Source organism: Rhinolophus hipposideros, assembly GCF_964194185.1.
Source record: "Rhinolophus hipposideros genome assembly, chromosome: 7".
NCBI classification, from domain to species: Eukaryota; Metazoa; Chordata; class Mammalia; order Chiroptera; family Rhinolophidae; genus Rhinolophus; species Rhinolophus hipposideros.
Window position 1 is genome coordinate 21,644,678 of NC_138053.1, and position 12,767 is coordinate 21,657,444.

General features: G+C 34.2%; 1 protein-coding gene across 2 annotated transcripts in view; it reads right to left on the reverse strand.

The window, feature by feature from the left end:
- LVRN (laeverin) overlaps nt 1–12,767 on the reverse strand; it is a 56,137-nt gene that overhangs the window by 21,580 nt on the left and 21,790 nt on the right. For both annotated transcript variants that reach the window (XM_081054211.1, XM_081054210.1), the window contains exons 5-12: nt 11,294–11,448; nt 9,709–9,822; nt 6,114–6,257; nt 5,516–5,581; nt 5,353–5,418; nt 4,792–4,964; nt 3,107–3,183; nt 2,590–2,729 (exon numbers count right to left, since the gene is read on the reverse strand). In XM_081054211.1, the coding sequence (XP_080910337.1) occupies nt 2,590–2,729; nt 3,107–3,183; nt 4,792–4,964; nt 5,353–5,418; nt 5,516–5,581; nt 6,114–6,257; nt 9,709–9,822; nt 11,294–11,448 (935 nt within the window). The remainder of the gene's footprint in view (nt 1–2,589; nt 2,730–3,106; nt 3,184–4,791; nt 4,965–5,352; nt 5,419–5,515; nt 5,582–6,113; nt 6,258–9,708; nt 9,823–11,293; nt 11,449–12,767) is intronic.

Below are 12,767 nucleotides of genomic sequence, written 5' to 3' on the forward strand. Positions count from 1 at the left end.
CATTTTTTACTAAAAAATTAATTTTCAAAATAATAATATTTAAAGATCACTGCTGCTTACAAAGCACTTTCACATGAATTGTCTCATGCAGAGAAATGATAATTACTAAGGGTAGTCCCCATAATTTATTTATTATACATCTGTTTTTGATAAATGATCCTCTGGACATGAATCATAATCCTTAAATATGGCAGAGAATTTTGCCAAAACACTCCCTGAAAACAGCATGTTAAAAAATAAAACAGGAACCCAAGTTTAAAAGGCCTCCCTAAAACAGAAAGTACACAATTAAATTGTATTACAATGTCCAGATTTTTTTCAGGGGAGTTTTTTTGGTATAGGAGGCCTTTAATAAGTATTATTTAGCACAATTTTGGTGATATTGAGGTACTCTTTTAAAAGGTATCTCTCTTCTCAAGATTTCTACTTTGACACAGTACCACCAACAGAGCCCTCTGAATCACAGAAAGTCACAGGTCAGTCAGTGCCAACCTAACTCCTTAGGCTTCGGTTTGAGCTCCTTGGTATTGCCAGGCCACAGGACCCCGTCTCAGCGTTAGAGACCTGAAGATGCCCAAAGCTTTCTACAGCATGCTTTCAATACCTCCCCGCATTTTCATACATTGGTCCTAGAAAATTTATCTTTACAACATCCCTTTAAACATCTGAGCAAGCCAAGCTTAATTTTTTTTTGATAGTCGTCTCATTTCTTTTCTGGCAGTAATAACACACTTTCTAGATGAATATTAATAAAAATGTTGTTCTAGTTTTTCACCAATTATGTTGTAGAAATAACTAACCCAGTTTTTCAATAAGAAAATCTACAGTAGTTTCAAGAAATTGTCACTATAAGGACATGAATTAGCGCTTCCATAGCCAAGAGTGACCTTAGGAATTAACAAGAATGTAGCTACTCTGAAACAGATAAAATATTGTCGGGCTGGCCCGGTGGCTCAGGCAGTTAGAGCTCCTAACTCCGAAGGCTGCCGGTTCGATTCCCACATGGACCAGTGGGCTCTCAACCACAATTTTGCCAGTTCAATCCCTCCAGTCCCGCAAGGGATGGTGGGCCCCACCCCCTGCAACTAAGATTGAACATCGCACGTTGAGCTGAGCTGCCGCTGAGCTCCCGGAAGTCTCAGTTGGTTGGAGTGTGTCCTCTCAACCACAATGTTGCTGGTTCGACTCCTGCAAGGGATGGTGGGCTGTGCCCCCTGCAACTAGCAACTAGCAACTGGCAACTGGACCTGGAGCTGAGCTGCGCCCTCCACAACTAAGACTGAAAGGACAACAACTTGAAGCTGAATGGCACCCTCCACAACTAAGATTGAAAGGACAACTTGACTTGGAAAAAAGGCCTGAAAGCACACACTGTTCCCCAATAAAGTCCTGTTACCCTTCCCCAATAAATAATAATAATAATAATAATAATAATAATAATAATAAATCTAAAAAACAAAATATTATCATAAGTGTTTTTTGTAGCTTTATTCAAAAGCCCAGTAATAATTTTTAAAAATTAGTGAACATGTTCTGAATGCCAGAATTGTGTCAGGCCTCTGTTACATAACACACGCATCACTTTATTTAACCTTCACAACAACCCTTCTGGGTTGGTATGTTACACAGATAAGAAATTATTATACAGATAAAGAAAATGAGGCATGACTAGACAAAAGGCCAAAGGTCACACATCTGGTAAATGATGAACAAAATTACCAACCCAAACCTACCTGACCCAAAACCCAAGCTCTGGACAAATATACTCTACTGCCTCTTCTGGAAAAGTTACTGCATGCGTGTCTCAGTGGGCATTCAAAGAGACATCTAAAGTATCTTTTAGTTCAACACTCTAGTTTTGTGAATGGAGTCTCAATGAACTGCCTAAGCTTTCACAGTTGAGCCAACTCTAAAGACTTCTAAGCCAGTATCCACCTCCATCAATGGAGATTTGGTTTAATTCAACCAATTAAAATCTGACAGATTAGAACTAGCCAACATTTTAATACTTATATATTAGATAACGATGTACAGTTGTTTTATAATTTAAAATGATATTGGATTATTGTTGACATTTTGTGAATTAAATTCTCCCCTCTAAAGGAGAGTAAAAATGTAATTTTTAGAAAATTAACATTTTCTAGCATATACTGCACACCCATTATGAACTTAGAAATTTGGAGTACATGTTTATCTACATTGTCTCTAATCCTCATGATAAATAAGAAAGATATAATATTATTTCCATTTTAAAATGAAGAAATGGAAGCAGAATATTTAAGTATTATAACTTGACTGAGATCACAAAAATGATGGTTAATAAGAAAATGTATTCTGATTTTTACCTAGAAAGGTAAAATTGTTGTGGAAAAGTGAGATTAATGTTCAAAAACACAATACATTCAACAAAAATCTCCCCTTTCTAAGAATAAGAAGAAAAAAAAAAAGCACTCCAGTATGCCTTCTGGTGAAGGGTGGCAATGAGTGGGGGTTCTCTTCCCACCAGATAGGTTTATGAAAGCTCAAATCTAAGGGGCTGGAAAGTGCAATATTAATGGTATTTAATAAAAGGCATAAAAATAACCTTACCTTGGGATCTTTTTCAAGTTGTTGATTTAATTTCTTCCAACCTAATTTATCATAGTTAACTCTATAATATCCAGTCATATTCAAATTTAAAATCACCCAGTCATGATCAGAATCTGAAACTTGCATTTCAGGGAATACTTCTACAAAGAAATATGTGAAAACTTTAAAATAGTACATTTAAACAATATTCCAATACATGTTTATACTATATCTTCTTAATTCTAAACAGTAAACCCAAGAAAACAAAAAGCAATTAAAACATATATTATATATACACATATATAATATATGTGTACATGTATATATATCTTACCATATAATTATATTTTTTCATATTAATAGCTTTTGATTTGAAACTTTTCTTTAAATATTTATGTTCAATAAGAATGATATAATATTTTAGTTTTAAACAAGATAGTTTTTCAAAAGCCAGATACTTCAACATTTTATTCTCTGCTTTTATATATAATATATATTCATGTGTATATGTGAAGATATTTAAAAATTTGTTACTTACTGCTGCTTTTATCTAGCCAGACTAAAGATTGCGTAGTTCCATTTTTTATCCAAAGAATAGGTACAATCCATGTGTCACTTATTGGAAAAAAATTTAAATTCAGTTAATTTTTACACATAAGAATATAAACACTGAGCCAATAATAAATTTGATGATAAAATAACAGAATTCAAAATCTTTGGTCATTCCCTCTGGATATACATGACTTTGCTTTTAGGATAATTCACTGTTGTTTTTACATTCCAGTTTTGCTTTGGCTATTTGTTTATTCTCTCTTGTTTTGTCTTATAGATTTACTTCTTATAACTTACAGTAGCTACTAAGACTATCTTACATGTGAAACTCTCAAGGCCTGTTTATAGTAAATTATAGTCCCCTGGCCTTACTCAGAGGTTGTTCAAATGCTGCAGACAGACCCAGATCCATCCTTGCCAAGAGGGCTAAAGGGTAATTTAAGAAGAAAAGGCTTGACAAATATTTCAAAATGTTTTTCTGCCTCAGGCTTTCTCCCTGTCTGAAAAGTGTTCAGCATGACTCAGCCAGATCGTTCATATTTACTGAATGCTGACATTCTTCCCGCATTGGTGGACGTGACCTGGACGAAGTAGCTGACCACAGGCAGGACACATTGCTTGGGACACACTGCTTGGAGTTTGCGCAGTATGTCCAATCTTGCTCAAATGCTTACAAGTCTGCTTTCTCAAAGACTTGGAACCGAGGATCTGTGTTTTATCGAATAGCTACGGCATACCTCTTCTCAAAAGTCACAGACTATCACAGTGAGAAGGGACTTCAGGTCTCCTGTTTCTCTCTCCTGGGGGGTTAAAGGAAGAGTAGAACGACCTGAACATTTTGGTGGTAGTATTTGAAAATGAGTTACTCATCTGTGCTTACTACTTACTACCATGAGATGTGAGGATCAAAACTTTATCAAAAACAGCAGAAAACTAACAAGCTAAGAAAGAGAAGGGAAGGGAAGGAAACAGTTACTGAATGCTAGGCCTCTTTATACTCATTAATTCATTTCATTTTTACAACAATCTCCTGGTATACATGTTATTACATTTACTTTATAGATAAGGCAACTGAAACTCAGAGATTTTAAAATAAGACTTACCTAAAGTTTGAATTTTGGTGAAGTAAATATTTGAACCCAGGTCTAACAGTATCTGAAGGCCATAATTCTAATATCACAGGTATGGCTACAAATATAAACATGTGTGCATTGCAGACATGCAAAGAATTATTCCTCAAAGACATAGTTATCATTCAGGGAAGACAACCTTCCAACAGGATCCCTTTCCTCTTAACTGACATGAAGTCATCCATGGCTCTATCTGACTGCCTTTCATCCTGAATCCCGAGTAATTCACTACCTCTCTCCAAAGGACAAAAAGGAATATGTGACACCCAAAGATTTGGACAGTAATGTGGCCCTAAATCCCAGGGAGGGGCACTGCCTTGAATCTAAATGCAAGTCTCTGGCCTTGCTCTGGACATCAGGTGCTCTACCTCATCCTAGCACCCCAGTAACAACCTGTGTGAACCCCTAAGTCACCGTCCCAGAGTCACTACAGAAGGGTGTGTAGCCAGCAGACGTTATGCTTCCTCACCCACAGGCTGCTTTCCATTTGATCACAGCTCAACGCCAAGAAGGGTGAAAACAGAGGAGCAAATCTACCTACTTGTGAGCTAGAAGACTCTGATTTTTAACCTTTCCAAGATAAAATGGTTCCTGTTTCATGACGCCCGTGGATACATTTAAGGTGATAACTGGAAAACCACTCTGAAGTGTCCAACTGTCCATTATGCTTTTTATTGTTGCTGGCAAAACAATTTCACTCTGGTCATCTATGGCCTGTTTTAAAAAATCATCAGAAAAGCAGATATTTGTCATCAAAATCTTTTTAGGTAGCAATCTCCTAAAAGAAACTACATAGCTATTCGATACAGTTATTCCCAGTGGGAGAGATTCTGGGCCAAATTCAGAACTTTGTTCAACTCTGTATCTGAATGGTCCCTGAGTCCATTCATTTATTCATTCACTGAACACATATTTATGGATATAATATGTGCAGGCTCTCTACTGGACATGGGAGTACAGTGGTGAAGCCTAAAGAAACAGCCCCGACCTAAGGGAGTTTCACAAACAAGGCAAAATTACTTTCCAGTGGCATGGCCGCTGATCTTGTTGAACTCTGTCATACAAAACTCAGTAGAAACATGTCAGGAAGTGGGACAATTACCATTTGAAAATGCCTCCATAAATCATCTTGCTCAGCATTTGAGTAAGCAAATGTCTCCAAATATGACTGTAAAAATAGAAAAGTTAAGGTGAAAATAAATCACATGCCAAAGCAATTATTTATGTTGACTGCCTTCCAGGAAACAACAATTTTGTAAACTTACCTTAAGTGCGCTGATAAATAAATTCTCATTCAGGAAACTAGCAAGCATCCGGGCCATAGATGCTCCCTACGACACAAAAAGCTGTCCATGATTTGAACAAAATTCATATCTAAACACTGACACATTCCATTTTGATAAGCAATATTCTGGACTGTGCCCCTGCCTGCATCGTGAACTTTAGTAGAAAGTTTCTGTTATTCCAAAATATGCTAATAAAATAGTAGACTGACACTAATTAATAGGTAAAAGGGGAGCAAATGTCCTACCCATAAAGAGTTCAGGGTACATATATTTTTTTAAATTGAGATAGTTACATGGCAATAATAAATCTGCACAAACAGAAGGGTTCACCTTAAAAGTCTAACTCTATTTATAATGGTAGATGATACAGAGCACCTAATGTGCTCATGGGCTTGATTAATATTTACAAGAGAAGAATTGATTTAACCACATATTCTGAAATCTATCTCCTGAATATAATTAAGGTTATTTGTATCAAAAGTTGTACAGTGGCATATTAGTCTATTAACCATTGAATCCACTTTATGCAACTTTCTGCAAGAATGCAAAACAAAAGGAAATATATAACTGATTTTACCTTGTTGTAAGTAAATAAGTCGAAGAGCTCATTTATTTCATTTGTTTCTGTGAAATTTTCCAGCTTCGTGGATACAGCCCTAGACATCAGAGCATGATCTTTTTTGAGAACATCATGTAAAATGTTAGAAAAAAAGACCTCATTCTAAAAGAAAAAGATTGAGCCACATTAACTTCTGAGGTGTCACAGAAACACAAAATTCAATGTTCCCAACACTTTCAAAAACTGACATTGAAGAGGGAATAAAAGAATAATTGAGAAGTGCTCTGTGAGCTGCAATATGCTAAATAAGTCAGGACTCTTTGAATAATAAAGCTCTAGGATACTTTCCTTCCCATTTGGTAACCTTTATATTTCAATTTTTAAAAAATAAATTGTATATGAAAGTTGGTGTTATTTCCAAGATAGCTATCTATACTTCCCCTAAAGAGGTCCCCGGGTATCCAAACAGGGCCCTCCAGGGAATAGCGTCTCTAGATGGCTTTAATCCTCTAGAATTTCATTGATGATTTTATTAGTAACCCCTAAAATCAATCAGTCTCTCTTACATGGACATTTATAAACCAAATGCCATTGATTGGGCTATTATCAAACTCTGAGAAAGGCTGTCATTTAAAGCAATACATATAAAACTTTAATGTGACTAAAGATCAGGGATTTTATCAAACTCATATTCTAATTCAGTTGGCCTGGGTTGAGGCTTGTATTTCTAATAAACTATCAGATGATGCCAGTGGTGCTAGTTCAAGAATCACACTTTGAATAGCAAGAATTTAGAGGTGGTATCTGCAGAAGTCTGATCTTATTCATTAAGCATAGGTTTTATTAATTTAACACTCAAGAGTTCTGTTTTCCTGCATATGGCTCTGTGATTTTTCATACTCAATTTCAATCTAATGACTAGATTCAAAGGAAACCAAAGTTCATGATCTCTCAAAGATCATTGAAACAAGGCCTTAAGCTTTTAAAAAATAAAACTTGTGGCAATTTTATCAGGTGACAGGATCTTACGCTTTTCTGGCAGAGGTTATATTCACTCAGCTCTACAAGCAACTGAGAAATATAGACTCAGGAAAGAGTGATTAAGAAACCAATGATGAAAAGAAATAACTAAATGGTACAAAAAGAGGCTGATCTTACCACCTTAGCTTCAAAAACACCAGTAATATGTTTTCCTCAAATGTTCCCAGATATGACAGTATCTTACCCATTTTAGTTGCAGTAAGAAGTAACTAATTAATGTTAATAATGTATTCTATTCCATTAAAAACATACAGGATGAATCTAATTGTTTTATGGGAATGGAACCACTTCCCTTAGTGATTGAGCATGAGATAACTTGGGATACAACCTAACATTTTCAATAACAGTTACAAACATCACTAACTATGTGTAGATTCAATTTTATAAAAGAGAGATATAAATAATTTTGTAGGTATAGAATATATGGAAATGACTTTTGAAAACAACTAAGATTTACTATATGTATATAAAGTTTATATATACCATGTTTCCCTGAAAATAAGACCTAGCTGGACCATCAGCTCTAATGCATCTTTTGGAGCAAAAATTAATATAAGACCTGGTATTATACTATATTACATTATACCCGGTATTATATTGTATTGTATTATATTATATTACATCCGGTATTATATTATATTATATTATACCTGGTATTATATTATATTACATTATATTATATAAGACCCGGTCTTATATAATTGTTATATATATATATATGTTACATAAGACCGGGTCTTATATTATATTAAAATAAGACCAGGTCTTATGTTAATTTTTGCTCCAAAAGACACATTAGAGCTGATGGTCCAGCTAGTTCTTATTTTCGGAGAAACACGGTATGAAAAGAGTCATATCGCGCACACACCAGTAGCTCCTGGAGAACAAGAAGCTCCCAGGTGCTTTCTCTGCAGAGCACGTGGTTAAAGGCATGAGCTTTGCAATCAGAGAAACCTGGAACTGAATCTCGTCTCTGACATTTAATAACTGTGAGACCTTGAACAACTTACTTAATGCCTTAGTTTCCTCAACTGTAAAAGAGAAAAAATATCAAGTACAATCAGATGATTGTTTTGAGAACTGAGTAAGATGATGCATGTATAGAACTCAGACTACCTGACACTTAGTCCTAAATGCTCCATGAATGGTAAATACACTATTATCATCATTATCCCCATCATCAGACTAGATCCAGACAATGGGTTATAATCACAGATCTGTCCCAATCGGGCAAATGACCTTAGCAAGTCACTTAACCTTTCAATACTTCATTCTCTTGAACTATATAAGGATGTCTGCAAAGGGTAGGGTGGGCGACATGAAACTGGGGCAGTAAGAGGCTGCTGTATCAGTGCTTTCCACTAACTGAGATTTCACAAACAGATGAAAAAAACCTTTTTTTGAAGTTTCTGTGGGGCCAAGATAGGTTTGTCAACTTTTTATTCAACCGACTTTTTAATCAACACAAACCAAATATCATCTATCTACCATCACCATTCTTTCATAAAAGAAGGGAAATTTAATACCAATATTATAGAAAGAACATAATCTTCATAATCTTAGAATCTCCTTCAAAGTGAAAAAAATTTAGCCTATAAGGAAGATCTGGCCAAGGGAGATGAGCATTTCAAATAACAATGCACTCTTTGAATGAGTAAAGGTATGGAGAGGAGAAAAGAGGCCAAGAATTGAGGCTGGGAAACACTAGGGAGAAGAGATCAGGGAGAGGCAGCAAAGAGCAGCAGGAAGAGCAGCCTGGAGCATCAAAGAGATGACAGGAGGCAGAAACAGAGGCGAAGAAAGGACCTCTGACTTGCAAGAAAGATGTGAGGTCTGTATCAAAGGATGATATTAAATCTAAACATTTAAACACCTAAGTCAAATAAAATCAATTTGGCTTTATCATGCCATTCTAAAAGCACTACCTAATTACTCTAAATAAATGATCAGAAATATAATTTCACTTGAAATCATCAGAATTGCATACCTATAAATTTATTTTTCGTATTACTATTTACTCAAAACAGTAAAACAATATCAGCTATAATATATATATAATATCAGCTATTAATATTACATATACTATCAGCTATATTATGTGTTATATATAATATTTATAATATATAATATAGCATATTACTTATCATTAAAGTCATAGACTACTGATTACAACTGCTATAAAATTTAGTTCTGGTAGGCATAAGTGAAAATAACCTAAAATCTAACAATAGGAAAAGATTATATACATATACCTTGTAAGGTGATACAATAAAATATTTAAGCCACCCTTAAAAATCTTGTTTTCAAAAATAATTAATGATTTGTGGAAATGCTCTTGATATAATATGAAGTAGAAAAAGCATTACACATTTCTGTGTAATTTCCACTATTATGAATATTTACAATAAGCCTAGAAAAAGAAAACACATTAAAAAGATAACACTGATCATCTCTGGCATTACAGATAATTTAATATTCCTTGTATTTTCTGATTTTACACATTTTCAACAATGAATATACATTACTTTTATCAGTAAGAAAAATTATAAATAAATTTAATAGACATACTTACTTTTGGGAGTTTAGGATATAAGTAATTAATTACTCCGAACTCAAAATAAGATGCAAAACCTTCATTGAGCCAGATATTGTTCCACCAACTCATGGTAACCAAGTTTCCAAACCACTTTTGAAAATGGGAGAAAAAAAGAGCTTTTTTAAAATTTAACTAATATTTTTTGTAACTGCATGTTAAATAAATATAAGGTCAAAAACATAATTAAATTTTATTTGCTATCAATAAAACAGGACTCCCAAAAGCATGCTGTTGTTTTAACATGAACAGATATCAGTCATGCAATTATCTGAAATAATTATTTCACATTCAATGATAGAAAGCAATTTTTGTTTTAAAACTGTGCTATTCAAAAATAACGTAAGCTAGAGTAGCATTTCGTACATTGTCCTCTTTGCCCATAAGTTAAATAGAGAGAAGTTCTGAATGTTCACTTAATACCTACTAATTACAGCATCTTATACTCTAAATAGACTATGTCAGGATTTTGTGGTAAGCAGTTATTGTGTTTTAAGAACATGATTTGATCTGGGCCATGTACAAATCAGTCAAGTAATCATATGTTCTGTAAAATAATCCAGCTATAATTATTTTGTATTTGAGCTTAAAAGAAAGAAAGTGCCAAGCACATGATGAATTGAATGGGAAAAAAAGAACACATACAGAATAATTCCCAAAACCAACAAATCCACACCCTGGTATTTAACCAAATTCTCGTAACAGCTATGATGTACTAATGGTTAGCAGCCTGTATTCCAAAATAATGTGTCACTTAGGCTATAATAAAAAATAACACTTTGGGTGACTGATCAAAACGTGTGAAAGTGTGTGTTGACTGTGTAACAAACAGGGTATTATACAATCCCAGTAAACCACTCTTTTGCAAAATTTCTTATGGATCCATATAACAAAAAGATAACAATTTCATAGTTTAGGTGACTTCTTTCTTGACAAACTTGTATTAACGGAGTCAGGGTCGAAATGCAGATGTGAGAATGTTCATCAAATCAAATAACTAAACTTCTACAATCACAACATGAAAGCATATAGATCTAATGAAATGAATCTTAGTTTATACGACCTTTATGGATGCAGCTTGAGGATTAATTAAACTCATCTCACTAACACTAATATATTGCCTTACATCCCTTAAACCTCTCCAAAAAAAAAAAAAAAAGTTTATAACAATCTACTGACGAAATGTTGATATCTTTCAGTGACCGTTTCCAATGTACCTTATTTTGAGATTGTATGAAAACAAATAATCATACATCTGCTTGGTTTATTTTTCCTGAAGTGGGCTTTGTGGAGCAAAGCTCTTCTTTGGATGTGAATACCTGACCTTCAAACGGACTGTAAGGTCTCATCACTATGATTCAACCTCACCAATTATTCAAACCCACCCAAGATCTGATTACACAGATCCTTCTTTGTTTTTACTCACTATCCCATTGTTCGAATTTTTTTTTTTAATTTGGTATACAGCAGTGTTTTTGTTTTTGTTTTTGTTTTTTTGCTACTTTTGGTAGAACAGCTGGAGAACATCTCCATGTGAAATAAGAAAGAACGTTTTACCACATGCCTGATGCCCGATCTCATGGGAGACAAGGTAGGAGATCACCATCTTTTTTTCTGTTAGTTGATCATCAGGTTGCAGCAATAACAATGACTCATCGAATATCATTAGTCCCCAATTTTCCATTGCACGGTTGTCAAAAACAGGCAAGGCAATTATATCTAAGTGGATTTAAATGGAGGGAAAAATGGAATCATTGCTTCCAAAAAAATTGAGATTTCCAGATATAAATATCTCAAAGTTAAATCATACAATTACTGAAAGAAAATACAAGTGAATATTTATAACCTGAGAGAAAAGACAGCTTAAAGACAAATACCAAAGACAGAAGCCAGAAAAAAAAAATTGTTTTAACTATACAAAAATAAAATATTTTTGTTAAAGGACTTGTATCCAAAATATACACAGAACACTTAAAAATCAACAATAAACAAATAAACAACTTTATAAATTTGGCAACTATCAAAACAGACACTTTATTAAAAAGGACATACAAATGGCAAATAAGCATATAAAAAGATACTCTACATCATAAGTCACTAGGAAACAATAAGGAGATACCACTGACACACCTACTAGGAAGGCTAAAATCCAAAACACAACACCAAATGCTGGAGAAGAAATGGAACAAGAGGATTTCTCATTTGTTGCTGGTGGGAATGCAAAATGGTACAGCCACTTTGGGAGACATTTGGAGATTTCTGATAAAGCTAAACATAGGCTGACCATTCAATCTAGCAAGTGATTCTTAGGTATTTACCCAAATGAGTTGAAAACTTATGTCCATACAAAAACTTACACAAAAATGTTTATTGCATCTTTATTTGTAAGTGCCAAAAATGAGAAGCAACCAATATGTCCTTCAGTAGGTGAATGGATAAACGGTGGGACATCTATACAACAGAGTATTATTCAATGATAAAAAGAAATGATCTATCAATCTATGAAAGGTCATGGAGAAACCTTAGATGTATATTGCTAATCGAAAGAAGCCAGTCTTAAAAATCTACATGTGGTATAATTCCAAGATTACATCATTACAGAAAAGGCAAAACTATAGAGAAAGTAAAAAGATCAGTGGTTTTCAGGGACATTGGGGGAGGAGGCAGGATGAATAGGTGGAACCCAAGGGATTTGTATGGTAGTGACACAATATATTCTATATGATACTACAATGGTTTATACATGTATTACACATTTTTCAAAACTCATAGAATTGTACAACCCAGAGTGAACCCTAATGTAAACTATGCACATTAGTTAATAATAATGTTTCGCTATTGGTTCATCAACTACAATAAATGTACCACACTAATGCAAGATATTAATAGCAGAAACTTGGGATGGAGTTGGGGGGAGAAAGAACAGGTATATGAGAACTCTCCAAAAAAGTCTACTTAAAACTAAATATTTCAGTTCACCAAAAGACACCATAAACAAAATTGAAAGGCAAACCATAAACTGGGAAAAATATTTGCAG